We start from the raw sequence: 15,660 nt of genomic DNA on the forward strand, positions 1-15,660 counted from the left end.
AGCTGGGGTTACAGGCATCCCCCACCACGCCCGGCTAATTTTTGTATTTTTAGTAGAGACGGGGTTTCACCATATTGGTCAGGCTGGTCTCGAACTCCTGACCTCAGGTGATCTGCCCGCCTCAGCCTCCCAAAGTGCTGGGATTACAGGCGTGAGCCACCGCGCCCGGCCCCTTCCCCCATTTTAGCGGTTTCGCTCCCTATCGGGGCCAGGGACGCCTCAGGCTGTCTCGGTCAGGACCTACAGCTCCGGTTGTTGTCCCAGGCTCTTCCGCGAGGTGCTCTCCTGTCTCCTGACCACCCCCATTCCTCTCCGCTCAGCTCCTCAGCGAGCGGCTGCGAAGGACGCGCACAACACTCCGCGCAGCGGGAAGGTACCGAACTCGCATCGCAGCCTGAAACTGCTCAACTAAGCTCCGGCCCCGCTGCCCTCTGGTCAATCTAAAGCGAAGACGAGCCTTAGGGCCAATCAGAAGCGACAGCGGTGGAGTCATGCCCGCCTCCTTGAGGCGCCCTGGCGTCTCATTGGCTATGCTTGAGAACGAATCCCAGGCTAAGCCACTTAGAAAGGAGCGGAGCCAGCCAATCAGCGGTGCAACCGCCGCGGGGGCCGGGCCAGAAGCCCCGCAGACAAGCACCTCGGGAGACTGGCGAGGGGCGAGCTCGCAGCTTGTCATCCCCGAAGCCCTGCCCCGGGGGAAACCCTGCTGGAGGGAGTCTAACCCCCGGGCCAGTTAATGTTGGGGCAGCGCAATCGGCCGTTCCCTCTGCGGTATGGTTGGGGGCGGGAGTGCTGACACGCCTGCGCGCGGTTACTCCTGGCTGAGCATACAGTCGAGGTGGCAGTGGGAATTGGAAGTGCAAGTGTCACGCTGCCATCACGGGGCAAGGCACTGCCCCCCTCTTGTGTCTTCCCTGTCCCTGTACACTTCCAGGCTTCCAGGCGAGGCAGAGTGAGCTGTGCCAGCAATGGTGGTGGAGTGGGACAAGAGAGAAAAGGGAGCTGTCCACAGGCACCGAAGCCTGGCTGGCTCTTTTTTTTTTTTTTTTTTTTTTTTTTTTTTTTTTTTTTTTTTTGAGACGCAGTCTCGCTCTGTCTCCCAGGCTGGAGTGCAGTGGCGCGATTTAGGCTCCTTGCAATCTCCGCCTCCCGGGGTTCAAGCGATTCTCCTGCCTCAGCCTGCCGAGTAGCTGGAATTACACGCGCCCGCCACCACGCTCAGCTAAGTTTTGTATTTTTAGTAGAGACGGGGTTTCACCATGTTGGTCATGCTGGTCTCGAACTCCTGACCCCAGGTGATCCGCCCGCCTCGGCCTCCCAAAGTGCTGGGTTTTCAGGCGTGAGCCACCGTGCCCTGCCTGGCTGGCTCTTTTATTTTATTTTTATTTATTTATTAGAGACAGGGTCTCACTGTGTCGCCCAGGCTGCAGTGCAGTGGTGTGATCATAGCTCACTGCAGCCTCGACCTCCTGGGCTCAAGCGATCCTCCTACCACCTGGGCCTCTCAAAGCTCTGGGATTACGGGCATGAGCCACCGTGCCTGGCCTTGGCTTGCTCTTACGGGCCTCCCAGCCAATCAGGTGTGGCGGCAGCCTACACACCCCCTACACACTTTACAGATGGTAAAGGGTTGAGAGAAAGGTGACAGGGTTTGCAAATGGGAGCTACTTAGGGTGGCAAAATAGAAGCAAGAAAGGCAGGTCAGGCACGGTGTCTCACGGCTGTAGTCCCAGAATTTTTGGAGGCCCAGATGGAAGGATTGCTTGAGCCCAGGAGTTCGAGGCTGCAGTGAGCTAGGATTGCACCATTGCACTCCAGCACCGGCAACAGAGGGAGACCCTGTTCATAAAATAAAAATGAAATAATAATTTTTTTAAAAAGCCGGGCGTGGTGGCTCACGCCTGTAATCCCAGCACTTTGGGAGGCCGAGGCGAGTGGATCACGAGGTCAGGAGATCGAGACCATCCTGGCTAACATGGTGAAACCCCGTCTCTACTGAATGTACAAAAAATTAGCCGGGCGTGATGGCGGGCGCCTGTAGTCCCAGCTACTCGGGAGGCTGAGGCAGGAGAATGGTGTGAGCCCGGGAGACGGAGCTTGTAGTGAGCAGAGATCGCGCCACTGCACTCCAGCCTGGGCGACAGAGCGAGACTCTGTCTCAAAAAAAAAAAAAAAAAAGAAAAAGAAAAAGGACAGTGGTACTCCTGAGCACTTGCTGAGGGAGCCTCCAGGGCTGTTCAGGTGAAGGAGAATCAGGGTCCAGTCTCTTCATGGAGAGAGTGGGAAAAGGCAGACTCCACAGCAGATCAACGCTGGGGTCCGGCTGGAAATCAATGAAATCTCAGCCTAAGAGGCCTGAAGCCTATGGACCAATGAGACTCAAGGCTCTGCCCCTTCACAGCCAATCAGCTGCGGGTCCGAGGCAGACGCGCGGGAGTGGCGCTGTCCTAGGTGCCTCCCAGGCTGCCCAGCTTGCTCAGCTGGCCTGAGCGGGAGAATGCGGCCCGCGCTGCAGCCAATCAGCGTCCGCCTCAGGATCCAGGGGTGACCACGTGCGGGAGCCTTGCGTCCCCGGCCTCGCTCCATTCCCCACTTTTAACGGTCACTCGGCCTTAAGCCGTCCTGGGTGTATGTGAGGCTGAAAGGGAAGGAAGAACAGGGTCTGGGCCGGTGAGTGCCATAGTTTTTCTTACTTTACTTTCTTGGGCTTGGGCCTGGCCCAGGCAAATCTGGGGGTATGGGGGCTTGACTGGACCTCGTTGATGACTGGGAAGTGCGGGTTGAGGGCTTTAGCCCTTGGGGCTTTCCTCTGCCTTTGAGAGGCTGGAAATGCAGCCTCCTGGCCACCTTTAGGCCTAGGTTTGGCAGAGGCTAAGCCAGCTTGCCCTCTGAGTTGGTCCACGGCCCCCGAGGCCAGCCTGAGTAGGAAGGGTGTTGTGGGGAAGTTGAAGGTCCTTAACTCTGCATGAGGTATGGCCTCCGGACAATGAGAGGTTATCAGGGGTCTCTGGACTGAGCCTGGATCTGGTGACTGAAAGGAGAGGCCTGTGGATCTCCAAAAGTTATGTAGGGGCTGGGTGCGGTGGCTCACGCCTGTAATCCCAGCACTTTGGGAGGCTGAGGCAGGTGGATCATTTGAGGTCAGGAGTTTGAGACCAGCCTGGCCAACATGGAGAAACCCTGTCTCTATGGGGTGTCTAAAAAAAATTACCTGGGCGTGGTGGCACACGTCTGTAATCCCAGCTACTCAGAAAGCTGAGGCAGGAGAATCGCTTGAACTTGGGAGGTGAAGGTTGCAGTGAGCTGAGATCACGCCATTGCACTCCAGCCTGGGCGACAGAATGAGACCCTGTCTCAAGAAAAAAAATGAAAAGAAAAAAAAAAGTTATGTAGGAAGTCACTGGCCAACAGATGAAACTAGTGCGCACATGAAGGTTTTCTGGGGTCTTTGGAGCCAGCCTGGGCTGGGAGTGAATGTTCTGGACTCCAGGTTGAGATGTTCTTGGCAGATTTCCCAGTATGGAGTCCAGGTTGGATGATGTGGCCAAGAGGTTAGGCCAGTAATCCTCTGGAGATTCTAGGGAGAAGGGTTCTGAATCTCAGCCGAGTTGTTTGCGCTGGATGAAGTATTATTGCCTTGTGGTGGCTCTGTACAGAACTGGGATTGGGTGGCGGGGCGTGGTGGTTCACACCTGTAATCCCAGCGCTTTGGGAGGCTGAGGTGGGTGGATCACCAGGTCAGGAGTTCGAGACCAGCCTGACCAACATGGTGAAACCCTGTCTCTACTAAAAATATAAAAATTAGCCGGGTGTGGTGGCAGGTGCCTGTAATCCCAGCTATTCAGGAGTCTGAGGCAGGAGAATCGCTTGAACCCACGAGGCGGAGGTTGCAGTGAGCAGAGATCGCACCATTGCACTCCAGCCTGGGCAACAGAGCAACGCTCCATCTCAAAAAAAATAATAATAATTAATTTAAAAAAAAAAAAAAAAAAGCAGGGCCAGGCATGGGGGCTCACATCTACAATCCCAGCACTTTGGGAGGCCGAGGCAGGTGGATTACCTGAGGTCAGAAGTTTGAGACCAGCATGACCAACATGGAGAAACCCCATCTCTACTAAAAATACAAAATTAGCTGGGCGTGGTGGCACATGCCTGTAATCCCAGCTACCAGGGAGGCTGAGGCAGGAGAATCGCTTGTAACTGGGAGGCGGAGGTTGCAGTGAGCCGAGATCATGCCATTGCACTCCAGCCTGGGCAACAAGAGCGAAACTCCGTCTCAAAAAAAAAAAAAACAAAAACAAAAACAAAACTGGGATTGGGTCATGTCTGGAGCTTTTCATTCTCCCTGTCCCACTCTTTCCCATGCCTGTTCTGATCATTCCTAGAAGATGAAGATATCAGGTTGTAGGTGCGGGGCAGGTGCATGGGGAGGATGAACATCGTAGTGGAGCACAGAAGAGGTGTGTGAGATATTCTCCTCTTTAGGAAATCACCCAGGTTTTGGCAGGGTGTGGTGGCTCACACCTGTAATCCTAGCACTTTGGGAGGCTGAGGCAGGTGGATCACCTGAGGTCAGGGGTTCAAGACCAGCCTGGCCAACATGATGAAACCCCATCTCTACTAAAAATGCAAAAAATTAGCCGGGCATGGTGGATGCCTGTAATCCCAGCTACTTAGGAGCCTGAGGCAGGAGAATCACTTGAACCCAGGAGGCAGAGGTTGCAGTGAGCCGAGATCGCGCCACTGCACTCCAGCCTGGGCAACAAGGGCAAAACTCTGTCTCAAAAATAAATAAGTAAATAACATAAAGGAAATCACCCAGGTTGTCTTTACTGATGATCTTTTTATACTCATGGGGCAGGGTGTTTATACCTAGTTTCATTCAGCTGTTCAGTGGTATTTATGCTTTCGGAGTTCTTTAACCAGGGGTGAGGGTGCAAGGAGTAGTTTATGAGTGGAATTCAAGGAAGTCTAACCCCGAAACCAGTTAATATTGGGGCAGCTCAATTGGCCATTCCCTCTATGGTGTGGTGGGGGCCCAGGGTGCTGGCACGTGAAGTGTGCAGTTAATCCCAGCTCAGCAGACAGCCACCAAGCATGATGGCACATGCCTGTAATCCCAGCTACTCAGGAGGCTGAGATGGGGGGATGACTTGAGCCCAGGATGTCGAGACTGCAGTGAGCCATGATTGTGCCACTGCACTCCAGGCTGGGTGACTAAGAGAGCAAGACTGTGTCTCTAAAAAAAAAAAGAAGAAGAACAATTATTAATGGTATGCATGTATATTACGAGGAGGGGAGGGCAAAGAATAAGCAAGAGGATAGTTAACCTGTCCAGCCATGAGGCTCAGAGTAATCTGTCAATCTCTTGTCATGCATTCATATGCCAAGTGGTATAAGTGTCTACCATTTTCTTTGTTTTTTTTTCCCGAGACGGAGTCTTGGTCTGTTACCAGGCTGGAGTGCAGTGATGTGATCTTGGCTCACTGCAACCTCCGCCTCCTGGGTTTAAGCAATTCTCCTGCCTCAGCCTCCCGAGTAGCTGGGATTACAGGCACGTGCCACCACGCCCAGCTAATTTTTGTATTTTTAGTAGAGACAGTGTTTCACCATGTTGGGCAGGACGGTCTCGATCTCTTCACCGTGTGATCCGCCCACCTCGGCCTCCCAAAGTGCTGGGATTACAGGCGTGAGCCACCGCACCCGGCCTGTGTCTGCCATTTTCTAATGTCAACAGTTGGTCCCAGGCTGGGTGGCTCACACTTGTAATCCCTGCACTCTGGGAGGCTGAGGTGGGTGGATCACTTAAGGTCAGAAGTTTGAGACCAGCCTGGCCAACATGGTAAAACCTCATCTCTACTAAAAATACAAAAATTAGCCGGGCGTCCTGGTGCGTGCCTGTAGTCCCAGCTACTCATGAGGCTGAGGCAGGAGAATCGCTTGAACCTGGGAGGCAGACGTTGCACTGAGCCAAGATCGTGCCACTGCACTCCAGTCTGGGTGACAGAAGGAGACTCTGTCTCAATAAAAAGAAGAGTTGGTCCCATGGGTGACATTCTGAACCTGATGGTGACTCCCTAAGAGATTTAGAACCATTGGAATAAAGTGGTTTCCTATATTATTTATGGGACCTGGGCAAGATGACAGAGACTCCCTCATTTCTTCCCACGCCTGGTGTTGGCCCATACTTCAAGGTGTCTCACATTCTAGCCTGTACATCCAAGCTCAGTCTACAAATCCCTTACACAAAATCAGGGTCTAGCGTGTGTGTACATCAGTCAGAGTCCACTCTCATGAATACAGGCCTGGGGTTGAGTCCTGTGTAGGGGGCCTCAGAGTCATTTGGTCCAGGAAATCCAGGGTGCTGAGTTCTCAGAGCATGGTCCAGAAGTGAGGTGGGAGCTCACAGTTCCGGGTAGGCACTTTCTAGATGCCTTTTGACTCAGCCTATGCGAAGGGATACAGCCAGAGGAGGTCCAAATGGGACCCTTTGCCGAGGTTTAAGTCAACACTAGTATTCTGTACTGGTCTTGAAACAGCCCCTGTGAGGAAATTGAGGGTCTTGGAACACTTGGCTCCATATGAGTGCTAAAGAGAAGGGCCGTTCACTGTGAATGGATGCAGTGAAAACTGTTTTCCGACTTCTAGTCTAGTTCTTTTTCCAGTTAATCCACAAAGGGTATGCTATGAAGAGGCTAGATTCAGCTCACCTGGGTATGACTATAGCTGGTTCTTGGATCATATAGAGCACAAATTTAAAGGAAAAAGGGAACTAATTCGCTCCTTGTGGTGACTCTTTTCTGGAAATCTTGGATGTACTTAACCAGAAAGACGGAACATCTTTTTTTTTCTTTTTTCTTTTCTTTTTTTTTTTTTTTTTGAGACAGAGTTTTGCTCTTGTTGCTCAGGCTAGAGTGCAATGGCGCGATGTCGGCTCACCGCAACCTCCACCTCCCGGGTTGAAGCGGTTCTCCTCTCAGCCTCTCGAGTAGCTGGGATTACAGGCATGTGCCGCCACGCCCAGCTAATTTTTTGATTTTTTTGTAGAGACAGGGTTTCTCCATGTTAGTCAGGCTGGTCTTGAACTCCTGACCTCAGGTGATCTGCCTGCCTCCACCTCCCAGAGTGCTGGGATTACAGGTGTGAGCCACTGCACCTGGCGAAAGAGTGAACATACTTAAAGTTCATGTAAGATTTGGATAATCGCTCTTAATCTATATAAAATGCTGTGGGGAATTTAACCACCTTCATTTGCGGAAAGAGATGGGTTCACGGGAAGAGCGGCAAGTTCACAGAATTTTTCTAAATTGAATCGTGTTGAACTTGGCTTGGGAAGAGGGCTTGATATTTAAAATAAGTGAAATAGAGGGAGAACTTTTTCACAAAACAAATGATCATCCCTCTCATTGGTCTATTCTGATGGTTTGATTTTAATTATAATATTTAAGGAGAATTGGTATTTGTGTTGCTGTGTTGACATTGTTACATCAAGCTGGGTTGTGCCTCAAGAAGTTCATGATTCAAGGATTTCTGGGAAGCTCTGACTTTGCAGCCAGGATGTGCCCCGAGCCCCTTGCACATTTTTCCCTTAGAGTCCCATTGGTCAAGCCTATCAGTAAGAATAAGAACTATCAGATTTCAGGCCAGGCATGGTGCCTCACGCCTGTATCACAGCATTTTGGGATGCCAAGGCGGGCAGATCATGAGGTCAGGAGTTCGAGACCAGCCTGGCCAACATGGTGAAACCCGTCTCTACTAAAAATACAAAAAATTAGCTGGGTGTGGTGATGCACACCTGTGATCCCAGCTACTCGGGAGGCTGAGGCAGGAGAATCACTTGAACCCAGGAGGCGGAGGTTGCAGTGAGCCGAGATTGCGGCACTGCACTCCAGCCTGGGCAATAGAGCAAGACTCTGTCTCAAAAAAAAAAAAAATCAGATTTCAAATTTTATTCAGTAATACGAGTATTAGGCCGGGCATGTAGGCTCACGCCTGTAATCCCAGCACTTTGCGAAGCCGAGGTGGGTGGATCCCCTGACATCAAGAATTTGTGACCAGCCTGGCCAACATGGTGAAACACCATCTCTAATAAAAATACAAAAAATTAGTCAGGTGTGGTGGCAGTTGCCTGTAATCCCAGCTACTTGGGAGGCTGAGGCAGGAGAATTGCTTGAACCAGGAGGCGGAGGTTGCAGTGAGCCGAGATAGCGCCATTGTACTCCAGCCTGGGCAACAAGAGCGAAACTCTGTCTCAAAAAAAAAAAAAAAAAAAAGAAAGTAATGTAAGTATTAAAAAGGACTGAGAGGCTGATATCATATTGCCTTTTATCACATACTCCCCTTCCAATCTTGCCCTACCTAATCTCTCTACCTGCTCTACCTTCTGGCAGGACACAGGCTTGTGTCTGCATAACCTGTTGTTTCCTTGCTCTTTCCAGAGAGACAACTGCAGATGATTCCTACCGAGTCAGCCCAGGAAGAGGAAGTGGGGTCAGGCTTTTGAGTCTAGGGAGGGGGAGTACTTTTAAGAACAGCAACAGACCAGGCGTGGTGGTTCACGCCTGTAATCCCAGCAGTGGATCACCTGAAGTTAGGAGTTCGAGACCAGCCTGGCCAAAATGGTGAAACCCCATCTCTACTAAAAATACAAAAAATTAGCCAGGTGTGATGGTGCATGCCCGTAACCCCAGCTACTTGGGAGGCTGAGGCACAAGAGTCGCTTGAACCCAGAGGCAGAGGTTGCAGTGAGCCGAGATGGCGCCACTGCACTCCAGCTTGGGTGACAGAACAAGACTCTGTCTCAAAATAAAAACAAAACAGCACCAGCAGTGTCCCTACTCTTCCAAGTCAAAGTGCTGTCTGCTTCTGCCATCTGTGCTCAGTGCAGGATGGCTTGGGTTGCACTGTCAAGAATGCAGGAAGAGGCTAGAGAAGCGCTCAGGGTGTCATCACCATAAGGGTTGCAGTGCAAAGGGCCCTGGAGATAACTCTAGGAGGCGGTCTCTAAGGGGATATCCTTAGGTGGGGTTCCCCATTCTTGGGGGCTTTTGTTCACTGAAAGGGGAGTTCCCTTGCCCCTCCTCCCTTTTAGGTTCCCCAAAAGCCCACCGATGCTCCCTGTCAACTATATTTGGCTTACACAGAATGCTGCCCTTTGAGCAGTCTCCAACTCTCTCGATCATCAATGAGCAAACCAGTGGGGGAGCTGAGTCACAAGCACATGATGTGGGGCTGGAAAGCGAGGGGGCCACACTCAGATGGGTGACCACGTAATCGTCCAGACCCCTGTACCTTTCCTCATCCCTGGGGCTAGTCCCTCAGGGCTTTCCGCACTCCTTCCTTGTCCTGAGGGACTCTGTATTTCTGTGTTGGAGGAAGGGTGTTTCCCTGTGCGTACATACATATCAGAGGGACTGATGCTTTCTGTGTCTTTTATATGGGTGTCTAATGCGTCCCTGGGTGTGGTGGTGTGAGGAATTAGAAAGCTCAGAAATGGAAAATAGTTAACGTTCAGAGTAGCAGATGAACACAGCTCTCACATTTGCATTTTCCCTTTCGTTCTGACTCATCTTCCCCTCTCCCCACCCTGTTGCCCCTCCACCAGCCTCACCCATTGACACACCCTGTCTGATCTAGGAAGGGTTAACATGTGCCGGCACTCATGTGGAGGGAAGGCGTGGTGGGCCTGGAAAGAGAGAGTGGGAGGCTGGTCTGAACATTTGAGGGTCCTGGAGCCAAAGGGAGAAACGGGAGCTTAGAAACAATATTTGCATCTAGGAGGGGACCAGGACTCTTAGATCATTCTCCCTTAAGAGAAGCCTATGGGAGGCCGGGCGCAATCCCAGCACTTTGGGAGGCTGAGGTGGGTGGATCACCTGACATCAGGAATTGGAGACCAGCCTGGCCAACATGGCGAAACCCTGTCACTACTAAAAATACAAAAATTAGCCGGGTGTGGTGGCAGGTGCCTGTAATCCCAGCTACTCGGGAGGCTGAGGCAGGAGAATCGCTTGAACCTGGGAGGCAGAGATTGCAGTGAGCTGAGATTGCGCCACTGCACTCCAGTCTGGGAGACAGAGCGAGACTCTGTCTCAGAAAGAAAAAAAAAAAAAAAAAAGAGAAGCCTATGGGGAAGCCGACTGTGCCTTGTCACCAGAGCAGCTTACCAGTACCTGACTTGTTTATCTTCCAGTCATTTACTGTGTATCTAATATACGCCAGGCACATATCATAAATGCTTTATCAGCTGGGCACAGTGGCTCATGCCTATAATCCTAGCACTTCGGGAGGCCAAGGCAGGAGGATCATTTGAGCCCAAGAGTTCAAGACCAGCCTGGGTAACATAGTGAGACCCCCATCTCTACCAAAAATTAAAAATTAGCTAGGCATGGTGGCTCAAACCTGTAGTCCCAGCTACTGAAGAGGCTGAGGTGGGAGGATCACGTGAGCCCAGGAAGCTAAGGCTGCAGTGAGCCGTGATCGTACCACTGGGCAACAGAGCAAGACCCCGTCTCAAAATAAACATGTCATCAAAATTTGTTGGATAAATGAAAATTTTGCTATAAGATCAGGGATAAGAGAATAATAAGAAACAGAAAAAGAAAGTTGAGCCTCTCAGACCCCATCCTTTCCCCAGATTAAAGAGTTCTGAAGTGTGAAAAGAGGGGAAACCTCCGGGGACCTTGACCCCTTGGGCAGGAAGTGAAAGAAACCCAAGTCCTGATTTCAGAGAAATGTCATTTGTCATCAGCCCAAGAAAAGGAGATTTTTCTCTTCGAAGACCACCACAGGTCCTTCCTGGGGTTGCCCCTTTCAGAGCTTGTGGGAGGATCTGAGTCAGTCACACACCCACCCCCAGATCATTCCCAGCCAGCAAATGAGGCTTCCCAGTACCAAGTCAGGGAGAGGGAGGAGGCTGGCTTCTGGCTCCTCCACCCTATTCTTGGGATCCAAATGTTTCAGTCCTTTTTACTTCTGCAGCTGTGTGCTCTGCCGTCATCTCTAAGAAACAACCATACCACTGAATGCTACTGTGTACTTACAAACCACACTCATATTCGTCACATCATTTCATCTTCACCCCCACCTCCAAATGAGGTAAGCAGATATTATCCCTATTTCATGAATGAGGTTACTGAGGCCCAGAGAAGTGACTTGCCCAAGATGACTCAACTAGTAAATGGCAGAGATGAAACTCAAAGGCAGGGCTGATTATTCCAAGGTCCTTGCTGCCACAGATACACTTCTTTGACTCTAGGAGTTCACAAACGAAGTGAGGAGACAGGAGGCTAGGGGCAGAATGTGTGCATTCTGGAGGTAGAGGGGGTGGTCTCTCCTGTAGGCAGAAGGCAGAGGCAGGGTTAGAAAACCACACCCCCTCGGGGGGACTGTGGCAGACTGATACTTGGGACATCCAATGGAGGCCTGTGAGGTCAGGGGCGGGGCTAGCTCCCGGGGGGGCCCCAGGAGCCCCAACAGTAGTTCAGAGCATGCGGTGTCCTGGAAGAAGCTACAAGCGGTGAGTGATGGCCTCTCCCCAGCTGAGGCCTTCTTCCCATCACAACTCTTTCTGTCCCCTCCCTGCCAACCTAGAGCCCTCTCCCTGAGGTGTCCAAGTGTAGCCCTCCCTGCCCCAAGGGCCCTTGCTCACAGGGAACCTGCACCTAGGACTCTGCCTGCTGGGTGCTAAGACACTGAGGTTCTGGTTCTCTTCATATCTGGGTTCCCAGCTCTCTTCTTAAAAGCCAGTGTGGTGGTTTTGATGTGTGAGAAACTCCTGCCTGGTTGGGTGCTGTCTTTCTATTCTTCACTTTTTGTCTTATGAAAAACAAATTAAACCATCTCCTTACCCGAATCTTGAGAGGAAACAGCCTCCCTGTCTCCAGTCCCCATGTCCTTTCCTCCCATCTCCTCAGGGGTCCATTCTCCAAAACGTCTCTCCATCATTGGGTCAGGAGCCTCCTCTCCTGTGGCTTCTGCACCTGCTCTCCTCGTTCTCTGGATGGGAATGTCTGGTTCCTTCCCTGAGGATGTGTTCTAGAAGCTTCAGCTTCACAGTGATGACTGCCGGATGCCTTAGCGCCTGCGCTCCTGCAGCCAGGATCCCTATCATGCTGCCCTCTCTGCCTTTCAGGAGCGATGGGCTTTTGGGGGAGGACCCACTAGCTTTCTAAGCTCTCCCATGAAACTGTGTCATGCTCCATCCCTTAGTGCCAGGGTTGACTGGGTTTTGTGGTGATCCTTGTCTGGAATGAAGAAAGCCTGGCTTGCACAGAGGTGTTTCCCTGCAGAGGGGCTTGGAGAAGCAGAAGTGGCAGTATCTGCTATCTTTTACATCAGAGACTGCTAACTGGCAGACTTCCCGCACGCCTGTCTTAAACCCACTACTAGATATTTCTGTTAACTAAATGGCCCTTGCTCTTTAAGTCCTGAATTTGGTCTGATTTCCATTCTCTTGCCACCTGCCTACCTGCTATGATTCTGGATAAGCTCCGATCCTCTCTTGAGTTACTTTATTTGCTCACTCAGGACAGAGGGCTCTGATCTAGGATCAGCAACTCACACCCTCTCCCCTCACATCCACAGGCTTGAAAAGAGATGAGATGTTCCTCCCCCCCCTTTCAACCACGGACCTCACACTGTGGACTTTCTCTTAGAGCCTCTGAGTTAGGTACCCAAGCAAGGCACAATGTCCCTGCCCCCCATAAGACTGCCCAGCCCCTATGGCTCTGATCGGCTGGTACAGCTAGCAGCCAGGCTCCGGCCAGCACTATGTGATACTCTGATCACCGTAGGGAGCCAGGAGTTCCCCGCCCACAGCCTGGTGCTAGCAGGTGTCAGCCAGCAGCTGGGCCGCAGGGGCCAGTGGGCTCTGGGAGAAGGCATCAGCCCTTCTACCTTTGCCCAGCTCCTGAACTTTGTGTATGGGGAGAATGTAGAGCTGCAGCCTGGGGAGCTAAGGCCCCTTCAGGAGGCGGCCAGGGCCTTGGGAGTGCAGTCCCTGGAAGAGGCATGCTGGAGGGCTCGAGAGGACAGGGCTAAAAAGCCAGATCCAGGCCTGAAGAAACATCAGGAGGAGCCAAACAAACCCTCAAGGAATCCTGAGAGAGAACTGGGGGACCCTGGAGAGAAGCAGAAACCAGAGCAGGTTTCTAGAACTGGTGGGAGAGAACAGGAGATGTTGCACAAGCACTCGCCACCAAGAGGCAGCCCCGAGATGGCAGGAGCAACGCAGGAGGCTCAGCAGGAACAGTCCAGGTCAAAAGAGAAACGCCTCCAAGCCCCTGTTGGCCAAAGGGGAGCAGATGGGAAGCATGGAGTGCTCATGCGATTGAGGGAAAATCCAGGGGGCTCTGAGGAAAGTCTGCGCGAGCTCCTTGGCCCCCTTCCCCCAGCAGGCTCCCTGCAAACCAGCGTCACCCCTAGGCCCTCGTGGGCTGAGGCCCCTTGGTTGGTGGGGGGCCAGCCTGCCCTGTGGAGCATCCTGCTGATGCCGCCCAGATATGGCATTCCCTTCTACCATAGCACCCCCACCACTGGAGCCTGGCAGGAGGTCTGGCGGGACCAGAGGTGAGTGGAGGGGTCTAGCGCTCGGCCTCCAGGCTGGGAGGGCGTGGCCCAGGAGGGGCAGCCCTGCTGGGTGGGAGGGCACCGCATCTCTACTACACAGTTCCTGAGCTGGGGATGAGACAAGAAGCTGCTGCCACAGGGCATGCCAAAGCCCAGCCTCCGGGGGAGGACTTGGGACACCCCCGCTTCAGGAAGGGGCCAGGCTCCCAGGTTTAGCCAAAGCTGTAACTCTTCCCCACCCCATCCCAGGATCCCACTGTCCCTAAATGCCCCCAAAGGGCTCTGGAGCCAGAACCAGTTGGCCTCCTCCAGCCCCACCCCAGGTAAGCCCCTCGCTGTCCTGCATACACCTGTAACATGGTGTCTTCTCTGGGGTGGGGCTCCAGGAGTCCAGCCTGAGCAGGGCCCCTACCTCCCACTGTTCCCTCCAGGTTCCCTCCCCCAGGGCCCTGCACAGCTCAGCCCTGGGGAGATGGAAGAGTCTGATCAGGGGCACACAGGTGAGTCGGGCGGGGGCACTCGTGCCTCAGACCCACTGTAGCCCTTGATTTCCTGCCTGAATGGTACAGTGAGTTGGTGCTGGGATTCCTGGCCCTGCCCTCCTTTGCCTTCTCTGTCCCCACAGGCGCACTTGCAACCTGTGCGGGTCATGAGGACAAGGCAGGCTGCCCACCTCGCCCGCACCCTCCCCCGGTCCCTCCTGCTCGGTCTCGGCCCTATGCGTGCTCTGTCTGTGGAAAGAGGTTTTCACTCAAGCATCAGATGGAGACGCACTACCGAGTCCACACAGGTATGGGCGCCCTGCCCTGTGTGAACTGTCGGCTTTCTTCCCAACTCCGCTCCTGAGTCTCCACCTGCGTGCCCGGTTCCCGCACAATCCCCTAGCCCCGTGGCCCGATCCAGCCCTAACTTGGCCAGCTTTCGCCCCCTTCTTCCTTCCTTCACCGGCCTCCCCTTCCGACCGCTCTAGGAGAGAAGCCCTTCTCCTGTAGCCTTTGTCCTCAGCGCTCCCGGGACTTCTCGGCCATGACCAAGCACCTGCGGACACACGGGGCCGCTCCGTACCGCTGCCCCCTGTGCGGGGCCGGCTGTCCCAGCCTGGCCTCCATGCAGGCGCACATGCGCGGTCACTCGCCCAGCCAACTCCCGCCCGGATGGACCATCCGCTCCACCTTCCTCTACTCCTCCTCGAGGCCGTCTCGGCCCTCGACCTCTCCCTGTTGTCCTTCTTCCTCCACTACCTGACGGGGTGTCGGTAGCGTCTTAGCCAAGAGTCCAATTAAACGAAAAGCAGGTCGGCTCGGCTTCTGACCTGGCACCGCTGCTACGGCGGCCTAGCAAATTCCGCCCCCGAAGCGCCCCAGGAAGGGCGCCGAGTGCCCTCTCCTGGACGATCGCGGGTCGCAGAAGCCCAGGCCAGCGAGCCCTACAGGGTGAGGACACTGAAGTGTACAGGAACGAAGGTTAACAGTAGGGGGGATTGTCGATCTCATCACCATAATAAAGAGTTTCCTGTGCCCTCCCTTCAGGACTAGAAAGCCGAGTTTAGTCTGTGCACACTCCCGCCCACGCCCCTTGTCCTGTAGCGGCCCCTGGTGGCCCTGCGACCGCCGTCCAGCGGGGTGGACACTTTCTTCCACCCCCGAGGCGCCCCGTCCTCCCCAGGAGGCAGCCGGCCGCGAGGACTCGGTGTCCGGGCACACCTTGCGGCATGCCGGTCCTGGGCTGGTGGGAGCTTGTGCGATCGCAAGTCACTCGCCCCTTCCACTGCAATCCATGGCGCGCGGAGTCTGATCTGGGAACGCTCGGCCCCCGCGAGAGAGGAACGCGTGCTCCGACCCTGCTTTCGGCCACCCGCCTCCTCTCCGGGAGCACACCGACACCGAGACCGCGGCCTCTCCGGCGTCTTCCCTCCACACTGTGCCGAGCCGCCGCCAGGTCGCGCCTGGAAAGGAGACTGACTATGCTTTCCACCGCTCCTTCTCCAGCCCACGCCTCCTGCAGCCGCGAACTGCATTTCCCAGGGCGTCGGGGGGTCCCGGGGCCCGAGCCCGCGGCACCCTGGGAGTGGTAGTCCACGCTGGCCGCCGG

General features: G+C 53.8%; 1 protein-coding gene across 8 annotated transcripts; it reads left to right on the forward strand.

Annotated features, from left to right (window-relative positions):
* Positions 1–2,519: 2,519 nt before the first annotated feature.
* ZBTB32 (zinc finger and BTB domain containing 32) lies at positions 2,520–15,097 on the forward strand. 8 transcript variants are annotated; one of them, XM_024237369.3, is made up of 7 exons: positions 2,520–2,670; positions 10,981–11,097; positions 13,525–13,569; positions 13,819–13,892; positions 14,001–14,069; positions 14,195–14,359; positions 14,540–15,097. In XM_024237369.3, exons 2-7 carry the CDS (start codon positions 11,093–11,095, stop codon positions 14,812–14,814), a joined length of 633 nt encoding a protein of 210 aa, XP_024093137.1. In that variant the 5' UTR covers positions 2,520–2,670; positions 10,981–11,092; the 3' UTR covers positions 14,815–15,097. The 8 variants fall into 8 exon arrangements, with proteins under 8 accessions (XP_024093137.1, XP_054396135.1, XP_054396136.1 ...); XM_054540162.2 differs by lacking the exon at positions 2,520–2,670 and adding an exon at positions 2,853–4,460; XM_054540160.2 differs by having other exon boundaries at positions 13,819–14,069.
* Positions 15,098–15,660: the final 563 nt, after the last annotated feature.

Source organism: Pongo abelii, chromosome 20 (genome assembly GCF_028885655.2).
Source record: "Pongo abelii isolate AG06213 chromosome 20, NHGRI_mPonAbe1-v2.0_pri, whole genome shotgun sequence".
NCBI lineage: Eukaryota > Metazoa > Chordata > Mammalia > Primates > Hominidae > Pongo > Pongo abelii.

Bases quoted from the DNA above. Each gene is read 5' to 3' on its own strand.
- ZBTB32 (XM_054540157.2), top strand. From the start codon at position 12,689: ATGTCCCTGCCCCCCATAAGACTGCCCAGCCCCTATGGCTCTGATCGG. The intron at 13,570-13,818 runs GTGAGTGGAGGG...ACCCCATCCCAG, and splicing joins GAGGTCTGGCGGGACCAGAG to GATCCCACTGTCCCTAAATG. The intron at 14,360-14,539 runs GTATGGGCGCCC...CGACCGCTCTAG, and splicing joins GCACTACCGAGTCCACACAG to GAGAGAAGCCCTTCTCCTGT.